Source organism: Orbicella faveolata, unplaced genomic scaffold (assembly GCF_042242905.1).
Source record: "Orbicella faveolata isolate gen_17 unplaced genomic scaffold, um_ofav_v1 contig_36, whole genome shotgun sequence".
In the NCBI taxonomy this organism is placed as follows: domain Eukaryota; kingdom Metazoa; phylum Cnidaria; class Anthozoa; order Scleractinia; family Merulinidae; genus Orbicella; species Orbicella faveolata.
Window position 1 is genome coordinate 14,895,452 of NW_028301565.1, and position 17,049 is coordinate 14,912,500.

Sequence of the window (17,049 nt, forward strand, 5' to 3'; positions counted from 1 at the left end):
CACAACATATCCACATTCTGTGTATTTCTTTTTTGTTGTTTTATTTATTAAGAATACATAGGATTTTAAAAGAGGCACATTACTATAAATCTCGATTTAAAATACATACCTAACAAAAAAATTGACAACATCAGTCATGAAGGCACTATTGGTTGCGCATTATCTTGAAGTTTTGTTTTAGTCTCTTTAAGGTTCCAATCAAACACTCCATCATATTCAATTTCTAGCTTTAATGCCAGCTGTTTGAAGAGTCCTCTTAAGAAGTCATAATCTGGTTCTTCTTCGAATTTTAATCCCTTGCAATAGTTAAGATAATCCCGAAATTCATTGGGCAGCTCGTAGCAAAGCCGTTCTACGGAAATGGACATTTTCTTCTCGGTAATCAACTTATACCTCTCTTGATCATTGCGTGCCTGCAGGCCCTGCCACGGTAAGGACCCTTTACAGAAGTACACGAGGACATAACCGATGGACTCTAAATCGTCTCTTCGACTGGGCTCCATGCCTTTATGTGCATTCACACTGGCGTAGCGGGTTGTTCCGGTGATTTCACGATTTTCCATTTGTCGAAATCTGATATGTTTAACACGTTTATCACGGTATTTCTTGGCAAGTCCAAAATCAATTAAGTAAACCTAAAATAAATGTGACGCAAAAAGAAATATATTAACATATCGCAGTGACTGACTATTGGACTCGCAATCTGATTGGCTGAAGAGGTCTCTTCAACTTCTTCATTATTGGGGAGCTCAAGCAAACCACGATGGCAAAGGCAACGAAAACGTCACCGACAAAAGATTTGACCATGCACGTGCGTTTTAAATCTTTATTTTTTGACATTTATTGGCCGTCGCTGCAAAGCAGCAACGTGAAATGAGCAAGTTCTGTGTATTTTGGAGAAGGCAGGCCATGACAAATTTTTCGCAGTTCGTTTCGCAATTGATCGCTGGCATTATATATTTAGCTTGAGCAGGTTTTCAGACCGATTGGCGTACTGAGCAGGTTCAGATAGTTACGAAATTCGAAGGTAAAATATAAATCCATTTTTTTTTTACCAGGCGTCGTCTCTGTGTCGCCGTCGTCATTGCTTAAGCTCCCTAATTAGAAAGTTGCACGTACAACCTCTTTCCCAAGATCTCAAGGCAGAATAGAGAACCTAGTAACGAGTTTAAACTTTGCAAAGAAGCCATATGCATTATCTCTATTGTACTACACGATAGCAGTTCAACTGAAGGTATTATATCAATGGTAAACAATCAAGACCAACAATCCAAAACAATCATGTACATGGCCCCTGAAGCTATAAAAGCTTAAAACAGTAACTGTGTGCAAAAAAATTGGTTGATTAATAAGTGATTGATTCATTGATTCATTGTTCATTGATTGATGAATTGATTATCAGTAACAATCAGGACAGACGGCAATCCACGATGTATAATTGTGTGACCTGCCTATCAGCATCAATTTTCTGTACTGGTTGACTGCTGGATTGCTATTGGTTGATCCCTCCGTCTACTTAACATTTAGATGATTCGCTCTCGATTTCTATGAGGTGATAGATGATGAGGCCGAAGAAGTAGAGTTCTTACTAAAATTTACTTCAAATAACGGTTTCCGATTATTTCTTGACGTATTGTTAAACTATGCGCCTGAAAAAGATCGCTCAGATTGAATTGTCATTTAAAATTGAAGTTGTGTGCGCGCGCATCAGTTTTTTTCAATAATTTCGACTTTTTTGTAAGCCAAGAAACCGTAAATGTCCTTCGTTTAGACTTTTCAGAAGTTTAATTATTCATTTGCATCAAAATGTTCCCCCAATATTTGGAAAAACGAGAAAAACGTCGCCAATTTCTAGACGACTTCCAGCCACTGCGCACTAACGGCTGATTTTGTTCAATGTCGCAGCCAATCAGATTACAGCATTTGCAATAGTATACTAGTAGAATTCTATTAAAGATATATATGGGGGTGTATAAATTTGTATACATCTAAAGTTTTTTTTTTTTTTTTTTTTTTTTTTTTGCTTTCTTTTTGATTTTGTGCCTCAGAAGATAACAGCTTGTACAAACTATATATAGTATATGCAATGACTACTTTTAAAGGTAAAGCAAGTTTGACAACCAGTGTTGCTAGTCTTGCTATGTTCATGGAATAAAACCCCCTGGGAGGATTTTTTAAAGCAAACAGTACCCGGTAAAAAAACTGACCCTGATACAACCAAATTTCTCAGCGGATAACGCGTACCTTATCCGTTTTATCCCGTCGACCCATGAGAAAATTCTCTGGCTTGATATCACGGTGAAGATAATCATTTTCGTGAACAAACTTGATCCTGGCAATCATCTGGTCAGCTAACTGCAGCACAGTCTTCAAACTAAACTTTCCAGACATTCTGCGCAACAATTGATCTAAATTGGCTCCTAGAAGTTCCATAACTAAAATGTTCTTGTTTGCCTCCTGTCCACACCATAGGACTTGAGGAAAGCCCTCCTAAAATTTTAACGAAATGGGCCATATTCGTATTCTCGGTATTGGACTGAAACTAGCTTGCAAATGAGGTTATTGCGGGAAGTCTTTTCAACTGCGAACAACATAGTTCTCTTTTTAATGATATTCCCACGCATGAGCCTCCATTGCAAGCTAGTTCCAGTCCAAAACCGAGAATACGAAAATGGCCTATTGATAGGGCGGTTAGCAGCCTAGTACATGGGCTACCTAAGAATCTTCTCCGCTATTGAATACCGAGGAGGCCTGGGAGACGAATTTGGTACTCGGACGATCTCTTCCTTTTATGAATTTTCATAAATGCCCTGAAAACTCGCGTCAGGGAGAGCGCGTGCCAGAATTACAACTACTCACAAGGAAGGGTCAAAAAGGCATCTCACTGTAAGTCGAGCTACAAAGATAAGGGACTCCAACATTAATTGGTGATCATCAGTAACCATGACCACGCTTATAAGTCATATAAGTTGCAAAAAAATGGTTTCTAATTAGGAGAAATACATGTACTCTTAACTGTTGATTTATACAGTGCTTTCCACACGGATTTTGTTTTTGTACTATGTACTACAACCGGCCGAAACAAAGCAACGAGACCCAAGTGACCGACGTGAAACACCGAAACAACCAAGAAACGGCTGAAACAAACGAAATGCAATCACCAAAAGAAGCCGAAAACCATCACTTCTATTGGCAGCTAACCGTTATCAGGCTAATGCAAACGTTATTCAGGCTAACTGGAGCGCAACAAGACTGCAGACTTAGATGTGCGCTCCAGTTGCCGTGAATGGCACTTGGGTTAGCCTGTGGTTGGCTATTAACGGTGGTAATAAGTTTTACTCGTGTCGATGAATTCGCTTGTTTTGCTCGCTTTTTAAAGGTAAATGAGGTGAGGGTATACTTACCACATTGTCATCTTCGCCAACGCGATGTAACGCTTTGAGCAAACGAGCTTCTTCTAAGAGCGTTTGTGGTTGACTTGTTTGCTGAGACTCGATTTTTATCGCCACTTGTTCTCTACTGTGGATATCTCTTCCTAGACATATGACTCCAAAGGATCCCTCGCCAATCTTGCCTAAAAGACGATACTTTGTGGCAACGAGACTTCCCCCAGAAACTGGTGGCTTAGATGGACCCGACATGTTGTTCAGTCTCACATGTTTATTTTTGACATTCTTCTTCTGAAAATTCGCTTGACTCTTTCGTCATAATGGCATGCTTGTTTAGCGCGCGCTAGAGAGGTATTTCTCCGGTTATGCTCAAATTGAACGTTTGTTTTGCTTCGACTGAGTTATTAGATAACTGGGATTCTAGTTCTAGAAAAATGCTTTAATTATATACCCTCGTCTACATCGTGAGGCTCCGGTTAGCAACAAATGCAAAATAAACCAATCAGAATTTGAAGCAAAAACATGCAATTGGTACCAACCGCTTGCGCAAGGCGCGCGAGTTCCGGTCTACTCCTGATTGGCTGATGAACAGCACGCATTTGCTCTAATTGGTCCAAGTTCATCACGCGTTAAAAAAAAAAAAAAAAAAAGGAAAAAGAAAAAAGAAAAAAGAAAGAATCTTGTTGTTGTGAATCTCTGCATCGAATAACTAATCAAACCTTCTAACCCCGCGCAACTTCAAGAGTAAAGTTTTGGTCTCTTTGTTTGCTTTCTTTGCTAAGTACGGAGGACTCCCGGAGTGTACCGCGCACCCGCTCAAAAAATTAAATAATGAGAAATAGACTACATTAATTGAAGCTATGTTAAAGCAAAAAGTCGTTCTCCCTCAGTTTATAATTAGTTTGTTACGTCATAACAATTACCTGATTTTCAGCAATAACGAGGATATAAATCGAGTGCATTAATGTAATTATGCAAGCCATTAGTTCGAGTCGTCAGAGAATAACCGATGACATGCACAAAGTAAATTGTCTTTAAGAATCGTACGAACAGAACAGCATTACGCGAACACTTGGGTTCGACAAAAACGCCACCGGAGAAAATAGTATTTCTTCCAGCTATATATGGCCTTGGCTATCCGGCATGGTACACCAACGCGAGAAGAAAAGGAGGAAAAAGAGTGCTTCATAACGAACCTCAGCAACGAAATCCTTCTTTATGTTTCGATATATATGGACGCTAAGTCAGTGGCGAGACTTTGTCAGACTTGTCGACGTTTACGAGATGGCATTATGTGTAGTGATCCGTTATGGAAAGAACGCCTCCGACGAGACTTCGAACTTGATCTTCGAATGAAGAGGCCATTCAAATCGTTTTACGAAATATATCGCCTAGTATCAATGTCCCGAACAGTTACAAAGATTTATCTATCGGAGCGGTTTTATTCTTCAGGGAAATACGGTTATTTGCCCGGCTGGTTATGGACTTGGGTTATACTGAACACCAGCGCTCCTGAACTACCCTCGTGGATTCGCAATAACAGACAGGCGTTTCTGCGGCTCAAAGTGAGCGAGATGCCCTTAGGACGAATCCAGCGGGTATGGAATTTAGCCGCGGGAGATTTCTCTGGGATTCGGGAGGTGCGAAATGAAAGAGGGACTATCTATTACAGTTGGTCTGACGTTCATAAAGTCTTCTTCGCTAAGTACGGTGGACTCCCGGAATTGACTGCGCATTCGCTCAAGCGATGCTCGCGCGCTAAGCGACATCTCGAGCGAAATTTCACCGAACTCACTTCCGAAGACTCACCAAGACAAAATCAAGCGCGACAGACCTTTATTGCAGTAATACCACAAGACCTTTTCACCTTTCGTCATCTCTTACAACCTTTATGAAAAAATGTTCAGTTGGATGACTGGAAAATGAAGCAAACAGTAGAAACATTTGCGGAGTGTGCAGACCTACAGAGCTAGGGCTTTATTTAGGAAAGAAATTTAAGGAAGACAAATAACATCATGTTATATCAAGCTTTGGTTTACTTGGAATCCTATGGAATTCTGTACATAAATGGAGGTGATCAATTCAAGTTGATAGATCTTTAAAATTTTTCCTAATGTATAATAACGTTACATGAATATAACATTGTGAAATTATATTTTAACGAGAAATTTAAGAGACACTTTTACTGCATAATTTGTTCGTGCAGGCTTGTATTTCAGTCCACTGATTATCACAACTGAGACAACTCACTTTATCATTAGGCTGCTGATAGATTCGTACAGTGGTATAGAGCACTTTTGCGTAAAAGAAAATAACACTTAATGGGACACAAACAAACGTTTTGATACAAGTGAAGACTGAGAAACGAGAAGGCCAAAAGCGAGGAATAGAAGAAAACATTCATTGTTCGTTTCCTACTCAGAAGCTCGAGATATTGAGTATTGAAACAAACAAAAGTATACGAAAAGCAATGACTCTGGTTTATACTTGGCCTACAAATACACGAAGGAGGAACTGACCATTGCAAAAATAAATTAAAATGTCAAATTTCAAGTCTAATTTTATGTTTGCATTCATTCTCAATCCCCGAATAAATATTAACTTTGAAAATTTTTCACCAAAGTACACAAATATGCCGTCCGTAACTGAAAACGACAAGTTGAAATCATTCTATCGATTTTCGAGGACAAGCTGAGACATCTATCTACCTTTCCCAAAAATCAGAATTTTTCTCTTTTCCGATCTTATATATTTTTCAAATGTTTCTTGTTGGGAGAACTCAATGCCCTCTTGAATTTGCCATGAAGAGGAAAAGAAAAGTTAACAATTAATTGGGCAATGGTGTAATTTTACATGCGAGCAGTTTTTGAGCTTCTTACATGTGAGACATGTGGGTTTTCTTAAACTTTGTACATGCATCACAAAGTGATTTTCGTGTTTGGACTCTAAAATGTTCATATCGAAGTGTAGCAAGAGCACCGCGTGGTGTCACGGTTAACACTCTTTCACAACTTTCCCAGCAAGGACCACTGTTGCACGACATATTTCGACATCACACAATCTATCATGGTCATACATATTGCTGCTCTGCTCTGGCGTGTTGTGCTTGCATAACTTCATTATTTGGACGTTGAAGATAGCAGTTACCTGGAATTCTTGTGGCGTTTTCACTGGCGGTTAGTTGCGCCTTTTCTTTATTTATAGTGCAATCCGTTTGCGAAGAATACGCTCAGCCTGTCACTAGTGAACAACTTCAACAAACAGTAAAGACAGCCAAGTCCTCAACTTGGTGGAATCAATTCCCTGTCGGAGATCCCAAAAACTGTTTCTTTCATGACAATGTGAATCGCCTTGAGGTTCTACCGGGATTCGGATGGGACAATTTACGAAATCTTGAAATGGAGCTAAATGGGACACGTACTGGCCTCCAATTATTCCCAGTGTAAAACCACGGCTGACAGAAAATACCTTCTGCCCGATGACGCTTTTGTAATCCCTGTGAAACGCAGCAAAGTGGACATGTTTTCGGAGGTGTTTGATGACTGGAAAAGCTACACAAGTACCACGGCAAACTCTGTTAATCTAGAGGCGTCTTATTCGGTAGCAAGCGGTTCTTTCGCAGCGGATTTCAAATACAACAAGGAGAAGCAAGTCGGAGATAAGGCTGTCACGGCGTGCGTCCAAATCCGCCACCTGTTGTGCGCAGTGAAGACGCATCCGGAATCGGCGCTTCATTCCGTCTTCAAAAGTAGGCTGATGCAGATTGCGGCAGAGCTGCAAAACAACCGCACCAAACAAGCGTGGTACAGCGCCCAGCTTCTTGTGAGAGAATACGGCACGCACATTATCACGTCTGTTGACGCCGGCGCTACACTCGTGCAAGAAACTCACATCAAGGCCCGGGGGGGTACTTTGGGAATTTCTGGGTGGGGATGTGCCGCTGGGACCCTGGAACCCTTAGCCTATACCAGAGCTAGTTCAGCTGAATTTTGCCACCCTATACTAGAGTAAACTCCCCAAATCCTCTCATCTATCGACATTGTTGAGGCTTATTTGCGTAAATTTAAACTTGCCGATTTAATTTTTTTTATATTCTTGAGTGGCAATCTCTGGTTTCCTTACTCTAGATAAAATCTTCAACCAACCAGTCAGTTTTGTGGAAAATGATACCCTATTCTAGACCCAAACGCTCTGATTTATATACCCTATCCTAGAGTAAACTGCTTGAAAACCATACCCTTCACAGCAGCACATACCTATATAGCCCATATATAGCAGTGCCTCACGGGTGTTGACGTACGGTGGTCCGCCGTACAGATCGAATTTTAGTGCCCAAGCATGGGAGGATGGCCTAACCAACGAGCTTGTTGCTATCGACAGAAGTGGGGATCCTTTATATTACGCTATTAACATCGCAACCTTGCCTGGCTTACCAGAACCGACAGTGTTCCGCCTTGCTAAAATCGTCCAGCAAGCTATTCGTCTGTACTGCAAAGTGAACTCTATTGGGGGATGTACTGACTTCACGTCACCCAAGTTCAACTTCGACGCCAACGTCGACGACGGCAGTTGTCACGCTAAACATACAAATTTCACATTTGGCGGCGTTTGTTCAAAGTGTCACGCAACTCGTTTCAACACTGCGGGGAACTTGTGCGCGGACCTTCAGCAACAGAATCCCCTCACGGGCGATTTCTCCTGTCCCGAGGGATATAAGGCCGTGGAACTTCTGAAACCCCAATCGAGGCCCTGTTAGGCGGGGTACCCATGTCCCCTGTCTGAAATTCGCCACCAGCCATGTCGGCATTTCGCAAGATTCTTATGTCGCCTGTCGGAATTTCGTCTCAGAGGAGTTGTGTCAGGAAATTTAACCTTTTTCGATTAAAACGAAGCTACATGTATAACACATCGTAACACCTTTGTTTACTAAAAAAAAAAACCGACACAGTGCTCTGAAGTCTCACGTATTGAGCATGAGGCTCACGCAAACGAATTCAATCTTACACTCTCACGCTGAAACGATTATTTCTCACGCATTGAAGGTTCCTTGCTGTTTTAGTCAAGTACATATATAATTAAGTATCTCTTTGGATATAATTTACTCCTTGTATGCTTTGCACTTGCTTCAACCACTTTTCAGCAGTAGGAATTCTTATGCAGAGCCAGCATTTCTCCAGTCAGTGGGTTTAATGGTTACTTTGTGGTTACTTTTAAAGCATCATATTTCGACTCAGAATGAAGGAAAAGACTTCTTAGCTACTTCAATTTTTCAAAATGTCCTACGGGGCTGGGGGCATGCTTTCTAAGGGCTTGGGCATGCTTTCGAGCGCTGAAGTTGCTAACCTCCTAGGGGATGTGGGGACATGCTCCCCCAGGAACTTTTGAAATTTAGACGCTTGGAATTGCTATTTTCAGCCATTTTCCAGTCAGTGCTTGGAGCTAATGTACAATCGAACCTATGACTATTTTTACCATGTTTATGTTTAACAACCGTTCTTTAACTCAAAATCTCAACGGCCTCAATCAGATAATCTCTCCTATCTATATTCTTCCTTTGAATTTGGCGTAACCCTTATCTTCTGCTGAAGACGAGAAGACCTTGGCAACTTTCCCCTGTCTCTCTTTTCCTTCCATAATGCCATTTGTTGATAATACAGCTTCATATTCTTTCACTGGTGACCCACTAATAAAAATATGAAGCAGACGGTCGAAGATCTCTTTCCTTTTTCCTTAAGCGTGTTTTTAGGCGTTTTAGGGCACTGCTCTCTCAGCTGAGAGTGAGAAAAAATGCTCAGCAATGACGGACTCGATTTATTCGACGTGGACGTTTTAGCATATATAAGAAACCCTGGGTTTCATGACCCGTTGACATCGTACGTGAGAGAGGAAAACACATTTAAAACTCTGGAAATGCGTCTTCACTTCGACTCAAACGTTTAAAACAATCGATGCATTCTCAGTTCCGAAATTCGTTGTCGGTCTATCTTGCCATTGGTGTCGCTTTCTCTATTTCGCTGGAGTAGTCTGTCGTTCGTCGACAATTCATAGCTCTCATGTCGCCTTTTCAAGGCCATGTCGCTTGCCGGAATTTACCCCTAACAGGGTCTCCCAATCTGGCGAAAGACCAGTGGTAACGAAATCGTACCATCAGACTCACTGCCGCAAAGTTTATCATCGGTGCGGATTTCTGTTGTTGAGAGACTGCTGTCATACGTCATGCCAAAACATATTTCATTACAGCATGGTGTATATTGAAGCCTACTGGTGCGCCGCAGTTCAGAATGTGGACAAGGACAGTGGAATATTATTTGGTGGTGTTTACACCTCTACTGAGCCTAACCCTGTCACTGGTTTACAAAGCTGCCCACATAGATTATACGCCATGCCTTTTGGCAGTCATTCTCACGTGTGTCTTAGCGACGATTATGAACTCGGCTGTCAGTTCGCTTTTACCTTTTGTCGGATTTTTCAGCTGTTCATCTGGCAATCCTCTCGCTGTGCCTCACAAGAGAACCCAGGAAAGGAGTGGCAAGACCGCACCGCGAGTCTCCCCTGTAGAACGTTTACTTGAAGGAGATGGAGAAGGAACATTAAACGGCCCACAGAACTGCCCCCGAGGCTACAGTCAGCACCTCATGGCTGTAGATAACGAATGCGAATAAACTACTGTGCGAAAGCCAACTCTTTGGCCAGATTGTCCAACACGGCAGTAAAAAGACCCCCTTAAAATGCCCGCCCTGGGGCAAGCCCGAACGCAGCCAGAAGGCTGATGGTTGTTGGAGTAAACGGTGAAGTTTGGCACAAGAACGATTCGATGGCCGAGTGGACCCTGGCCTCTTTTACGGCTCGTGATGAGGACGACTCGCCGGACCCCCTTGTATCTGGGGACCAAACTAAGCCCATGTCCCAAACCGCTGCCATTGCCCTTAGCGTGTGCGCTGCGATCCTGGCAGGAATATTAGCCATTGCTGTGTTTATTAGTTACAAGAGGCGTCAGACTACAAGAAAGTACAGAGCAGCTTCTTTAAAAGAGGTCCTAACGCCCAACGAAACAACCCCTCTGAACACAGAGAACTCCTAAAAAGGAGTTATGGACTATTATTGATTGAACTGGAAACTAGTGGGTTTACCTTAGGATAAGTTGAATTTGTGAAAGTTCACAGAGAACATAATTTTCGTGAAAATATAATGGTTTTAATTTATAAACTGCCAGTAGTAAATTGCCAGTGACTTCCGAACAGGAATAATTATTGTTAATGTGGAGGTTCAAAAAGTTCAAATGTATTTAATTCACACCAATGACGGATTTTATATTTTTAAAATGTAAATAAACTATTAATGAGTAACATTCAAAAGAAAAGAACAATTTTACTTTGAGATGTAGTAGAAAACCTGTCATTTTTATATGAAACTATATTACTATGCTAATAAGCTTGATGAGCTGTGGTAAAGCACAGGTTTCTGGGATAGGGGAGAGTGTGTTTGAGTGGGAGGGTATTAGGGAAGGGGATCGAGGGGTCTATGGATAATATATTGCAAAGTTCCCTTTCCCCAACAACGTCAACTGTGAGTCGTGTGTAAACTACACGATTTGGAGTTTTCACAAGAAGGAGCAAACACTGTATAATTGTACTGTAACAAACTTTAGACTATTACTTAAAATTGGCACTGTGTGCGTCAGGGCACAACAACAACACTTGGGCTGAGTTTTGTCTCATTTGTCCTTTTTTTTTTGATGAATAGCAGACTCTACTACATGTATACTTTAAGTACTTGACGTTCATGTACAACCATGCACCATGGCAACAGCACACAATTATTCAAAATTGGAATTGTGTGCAACAACAAAACTGGGGCAAAGGTTTTTTTCTTTCTTTTTGGTGAATAGAAGGCTGCATTATATTTTCAATACTTGACCTTCCTGTACAACTATGCACCAAGGAAATAAAATTTTGTTGACACCACCTAATGTCTGTGGGTATCAAGATGTCTGCGATGTACAGAGTAGTACATGTACATGTACTAAACTGTACTAGACTGACATTTTCCAACAGAAATGCAGTGCAAGTAGACATATCCTGCCTGAAGCTGATATTGCACATCAACTTGTGCTGTCCATCTTTAGACTGGTTCACAAGATGGTGTATGTCAAGCTGTTCGACTGTTTTAATTAGTCTCGATCAATGAGGGTACCTCTTGTTTTCTTGGACTGGTCTTGTTTTAACTGGGTGAAAAAAGCACAATTTAATAAACAAATGAAATGAAATACAAATATATTGTATGTGACAAAATAAAATAAAAAATCAAATAATGTGCAAGGTACATGTATAATCACATTCCATTACGATTTTCAGTTGAGTAAGGTGCGACGAAAGTTTGGTTACCATGTTAAAATCATGTTGTTGGCATGGGCAACTGGCGCCATTTCCAGTGGCAAGTTGTCGGCCTTTGACATCAATGACACAGAAGTGTAGGCAACGCAGAATTGTAGGCGACGCGACAGGTGACGCACAGCTGTTGATATTTTTACCAGTGGAAATGAGGTACAGTGTAAGTTGCCAGTGACAACATCGTAATTTTAAGGCTAAAAGTTTGTCACCAAACATCCGTCGTGCCTTACTTTTCTCAACTGATAATTGTAGTACTTGAGGGCCATAATGAAAATTATACATGAATTTGAATGCAGTTTTCATGCTTAAAAAGCCTTGAAGCTTCAATTTCTACTTAAAAGTATTACCCAGAGAGAAATGCAGACACTTAATTATTACCTGGTCTATAGCTGCCCTTTTCTGTGCTGTTGTTTTCCTTTCAAGTTGCTTCTCAATGATCTGGGCATTGTGAGCATAAGATGAAGCAACTTCATGCTGGAGAAACATGAGGAAAGAATGCAATACAAGTCAGTGGGTAACATATAGAGAATAGCCTGTAGAAAGCACACATGCTGTCATAGCTAGCCACTGGGATGTGTGAAAAGTTTTCAATCTATGTATATAGGAACACAAAAAATTTCAATGAAATACAATCTTTCTAAAAGCCAGAAAACATTTTCTCACTGTGTATCTTAAGTTAGGAAAACACATCTATTCTCATGAAACTTTGGAAGATCTTCAAATTTTATTTGCAGCATAAACAGTGCATGTCTGTACACGCACATGTACATGTACACATCTCGTGTTCATATATCTACAATACAACACATGTCTACATTTTGAGATCAATATAATGTGTGCATGGAATTCCGATGAATAAAAAGCAACACTAATTCATGTCGCATAATATCAAAACCTACAGTTACTGCAACAACACAGGGAATCACATCATGATTTGAAACAATCAATTGCATTGCACCTGTTCAATTTCCTCCTCTTCTTCATCAATAGTAGATACTGTCACAGAACTGAATTTACCAAATTCTTTTGTCCTCTTTGTGACCATAACCTAGTGAAGGGAAGAACGATGTTAGTTTTGGATGAGCTGACAGCCACTCAACCAAGCTATAATATTATTCTGTTCTACTACTGAACAGCTTGTCATTTTGTAACATTACAAAGTTGACACTCTCTTTAGCAGACACCCTGAAAAAGTACAAATTTAAGTGTCTGTAACAGGGGCTATATGTAGCCGGTTACGGGACAATATTCCAGCCCTTTTCATTTCATGAAAATTGTGGTTTGAATTCTCAGAAATTTCCAGTGATGAATGGATAGCATTTTCCAGAATTTCTGGAAAAGGGGACAACCTTGTGAGGTATACCCAAATTTTCAGAAAAATAATGTCTTACTGGGAATTTCATTCCCATTGACTTTACTCCTGGAATTTCCTAACTTTTTCAGTTGAATGGTTTGCTTTTTGGAAGTTTAACAACTTCTGGATTTTCTGGAAATTTTCCCAGGAAATTTCTGTACTATTTGTCCCTGTTTTGAAATTTTTGGCCCCTAGCAGTGCAAGAAGTAGCTGGCTGCTTATGGGAGCTTGCATCACTTAGTATACATATCAGTCATATCAGTCATGAACACTAAATATTGTTAATGTGAACAACAACTACATACAGTACAGATACATGAACAGATATAAATTCACAACATTAAAACAAATAATTGGGGTGTTGTAATTAGATGCAGTGTTGATGTTTTAAACAATCAAAAAGAACCTGGATTCATGATTATTTTGTTATACTAATCACTTACATATTTCGACTGACAATAAACCCAAGAAGACTTTTAAACAATAAGATCTTGAGTTCCTGGCCTTGTTTATCTTAGGTTTTGTTTTTAGTTACCATAATAATTTATTTTATTTTATGGTCAAGAATTACAGTACCTTATTTGCCACGGGTTTGATGGTCGTAGTGGCATGACTGTCTCCAGTTTGAACCAGTGCTCCTAAGGAAAGACCAGATGGCATGCTGATACATTTAGCATACAAGTATGTGTAGTTCGTACTACTCAGAAATGAAGGGTCTTTTCAAAGGAAATAAATATATGTGCACAAATTCCTTTTCCAGGATACAGTTCTACCTTGGTGTGTTAATCATGTAAATGTATTTGAATAAATTGAGCAAATGACTTATGAAGTGTTTGTGGAAATGGCATATAATGTATAAAGATGCAGGAGTTTTCCAAGAGAACAAACTTGAAATGTCCAATGTACATGTACATGAGCAAAGGGCATTTTCATAGAGTTCTCAAGGACCCAGAAATAGAATTTTAAAATTCCAGATCAGAGTGTTCCAGTGTGTACCCTGTTGAACTGCTCTCGGTCTCAATTTTGAATACTGCTTTGCATGAAAATGTATTGTTATTGACAGGAAATGCTTGAATTTAGTCACTCCTTCAAATAAACAGCTAGGCAAGTTCACAGTTACTGCTAACAATAACCATGTTTATCAATGGTAATCAACTTTAATTGAAATTTTTCTGACTGTCACTCTATGACTTGATGAACAATTTTACAGCCTGATGCATAATTTCCATGATAATCATACAATCAAGTCATGTAACTAGAAATGGTTGAAAAATCCTCTCTTGAGCAGACTTTTTTCCCCTACATAATTTGGCCCCCCAAATCCAGCACAATTTTTTTTGCTACACCCTGTCAGAAGCCTTGGTAAAAGGCCAGGCAACAGGTAAATAGAACTGACATTGACATACAAAAGTGGACATACACGTACATGTACATAAAAGCCCTTACCATCTACAACAAATGTGACAGTTTGATCTTTCTTTGATGGTCTGTAAAACAGCCACAGATTGCACCTGTTATGTCAAAATGAAATCAAAGAAATAATTATTATACTCAAGGGGCATTTTAATGAACATGTTGGCATAAGATAGTAACTCAAGATAAGAATACAACGCATACAATCGTATACATATGTATACAGCTGGCTCCAGTAGTTTGAAGACTGGATAACACTTTCCACTGGACAAATCTCTCTCCAGTGGGTAAGTGTTAACAAAACAAACCATGCTAAATGTGTCTCCTGGATAGTGACTTATCCAGTGGATGGCGTTATCCACCCTTAATACTTATCATTGTTCACTCACTTTTTGCATTTTAAGCGGAACTGCCTCTCAATGCCATTTGGCCTATAATAAAATAAATTAGAAATTGTATTCAACTTGAAAAATCAAAATTTTTATGGACTAAAAGATCTACACTTCCCAATAAGAGCAATACACCCCATCAGTTTTTTTTCTTCAAGCAGCAACTGAGACATTTTTCAGGAGTGTATTTCATTCACAAATCTCACAAAAAGGTTGATGGCATGCAGCCATTAAAATTTAGTCAGTACATGTTAGACTCAATTAATATACATGTACTACACCTAATTTTTGTGGTCTAAGAATATAATATTATACACTACAATGTTTTGCTCAGTAAAGTAAGAAATGCCCAGTTAATAATTATGACCATGTCACTGTTATGGCCACTTTACATGTACATGTACCTTAGCCCCAATAAATGGGTAGAGAGAGTGATCAAGAGCTGAATATGGACAAACCTGCTGGGAAAAGCAGTCTAAAATAATATTCATGCATAAACAAATAACTGCCTAATTGTATTGGATCTACACAGAGTGTATGTATAGTATACCTTTTCAAGAACACAGTATCACCATCAATGCAGTTGAGCTTATGGGCATGTTTAGAACCATCTATGACTCTGGCATGATCTGTTCTTCTTAATGGAAGTTTCTCTAGAGTACTGTCTGCAAAAATATGACAAACAAGATTATTAAATTCTCAGCCTCGGATAATGCAATTCTAGCTTTCTGATTGGTTCACTGGATCTCGGTTACCAGCCATTATACCTGCATTTGACCTTATATGGAAATGAAAGCGGCAAATGTCGCTCGGCATGAGCTTTTTCGCGTGAAGCAAAGGTTCGTCAACAAAAAAAATGGATGAGAAAAAAGCACATTTGGTGAGCTATCTACACAGCAAATACAGGAAATTATGGACAATGCCGACCCAGTAACAACAAAAAAGCCACAAAGCTCGAGATAAGATTATTTAACGTTACGTATACGTTAAGTTTCCCTTAAAGTTGCAAAATTAAAATATGACCGGCGAGATTTTACGCATTCATGAAGATTATGTAACAAAAACAAATTTTACCTGAACAGAATGGCTTGCTAGTCCTGGTGGCACCAAATTTTCGAAACCAATATAAGAAATGTCAAAAGAAGAACTGAATGTTCAGTTGAAGTGTTTTTACTCGTCTGCGAGGAAGAAAGATGATACATATTGCAAAAGTTCATTGATTAAATCCATTAAAGCCGCCAGTTGATCATTTCCTTCGCACACCGCCGCACAACAAACCGTTTTCCATTATCTCTGACCAGGCAAATAACTTATTAGAGCAAATGCATTTGTAAAAGGCCGCAGGAAAACAGGCATAATTGCCGGCGTAGTCCATAAGAAACCACTTTCCAATGAGCAGATGAAGAAACTGTTCGACTAAGCAAGCTCGGATCGGCCGAGAGCAAGAATCCCGCACAGCTACAGAGGACGACCTAGTTTTATCTCAGTCTCTTTTTTGGCCGACAACGACGAGAGAATCAACGACAGCTAGCGCCAACAATTCTGTCCTTGCGAAAAACACCTCAAGGAGTTGAGTGTTTTGAGCTGAACCGAAGTAAGCCCGGTTCTTTACCAGCCACGGAAAACCACCAGGGTGGCCTCGGAGATTCTGAAGATGAATCTGACACTAAGATAGTTTCTGTCCTTGACTCTAAAACTGACCAACAATGAGCTCCACACATACAGCTCGAAATGCCAAGGCTTTCAAAGCAAGGGAATCCTGAGAGAGATCTTGTCGAGAATAATTTTGGCACAACGTCTGTGTCACATGGCGATCAAAGTTTTCCGCAGCATTATTACGATGGTAATGTGCAAGTGCACAATTATTTGGCTCTTCTCCATGACTCGAACTCGAACGCTTTTCAAACTTTCTGGCCAAGGTTATATCTCCTTCATTTGATAGACGTTTCTTGAATTCTACTTGATTGCAATTTCATTCAGCAAATTTGTTTGCTTCGCTCTCAAATTTTTCATTCAACTAATTTTACAAACGGCGTGCATGTCATGTGATTTCCCACTTGTTGTTGTTTTTGTCACATCGACTTCCGGTCGTTTTGTAAAATTAAAACCCAATA

General features: G+C 39.9%; 3 protein-coding genes across 3 annotated transcripts in view; 1 reads left to right on the forward strand and 2 right to left on the reverse strand.

The window, feature by feature from the left end:
- Positions 1–11: 11 nt before the first annotated feature.
- Positions 12–10,457, reverse strand: LOC110050623 (casein kinase I-like). Its single transcript, XM_020756542.2, has 3 exons — positions 3,405–10,457; positions 2,245–2,490; positions 12–635 (listed from the first exon to the last, which is right to left on the reverse strand). The coding sequence occupies exons 1-3, from the start codon at positions 3,639–3,641 to the stop codon at positions 135–137; spliced, it is 984 nt and encodes a 327-aa protein (XP_020612201.2). The 5' UTR covers positions 3,642–10,457; the 3' UTR covers positions 12–134.
- LOC110050630 (macrophage-expressed gene 1 protein-like) lies at positions 6,798–10,051 on the forward strand. The gene is made up of 3 exons (XM_089274564.1): positions 6,798–7,296; positions 7,826–8,140; positions 9,630–10,051. Exons 1-3 carry the CDS (start codon positions 6,798–6,800, stop codon positions 10,049–10,051), a joined length of 1,236 nt encoding a protein of 411 aa, XP_089130690.1.
- A 639-nt stretch (positions 10,458–11,096) lies between the features above and the next one.
- Positions 11,097–17,049, reverse strand: part of LOC110050621 (STING ER exit protein-like) — a 9,827-nt gene continuing 3,874 nt past the window's right edge. The window contains exons 2-8 of the mRNA XM_020756540.2: positions 15,486–15,600; positions 14,936–14,977; positions 14,580–14,644; positions 13,710–13,771; positions 12,738–12,827; positions 12,158–12,253; positions 11,097–11,613 (exon numbers count right to left, since the gene is read on the reverse strand). Coding sequence (XP_020612199.2) covers positions 11,560–11,613; positions 12,158–12,253; positions 12,738–12,827; positions 13,710–13,771; positions 14,580–14,644; positions 14,936–14,977; positions 15,486–15,600 — 524 coding nt within the window. The 3' untranslated portion in view covers positions 11,097–11,559. The remainder of the gene's footprint in view (positions 11,614–12,157; positions 12,254–12,737; positions 12,828–13,709; positions 13,772–14,579; positions 14,645–14,935; positions 14,978–15,485; positions 15,601–17,049) is intronic.

Coding starts and splice junctions, on each gene's coding strand:
- LOC110050630 (XM_089274564.1), top strand. CDS start 6,798: ATGGGACACGTACTGGCCTCCAATTATTCCCAGTGTAAAACCACGGCT. Junction 7,297..7,825: donor TCACATCAAGGCCCGGGGGG/GTACTTTGGGAA, acceptor CTGGCTTACCAG/AACCGACAGTGTTCCGCCTT. Junction 8,141..9,629: donor GAAACCCCAATCGAGGCCCT/GTTAGGCGGGGT, acceptor ATTTCATTACAG/CATGGTGTATATTGAAGCCT.
- LOC110050623 (XM_020756542.2), bottom strand. CDS start 3,641: ATGTCGGGTCCATCTAAGCCACCAGTTTCTGGGGGAAGTCTCGTTGCC. Junction 2,491..3,404: donor TTGGCGAAGATGACAATGTG/GTAAGTATACCC, acceptor TTAAAATTTTAG/GAGGGCTTTCCTCAAGTCCT. Junction 636..2,244: donor GACGGGATAAAACGGATAAG/GTACGCGTTATC, acceptor CATTTATTTTAG/GTTTACTTAATTGATTTTGG.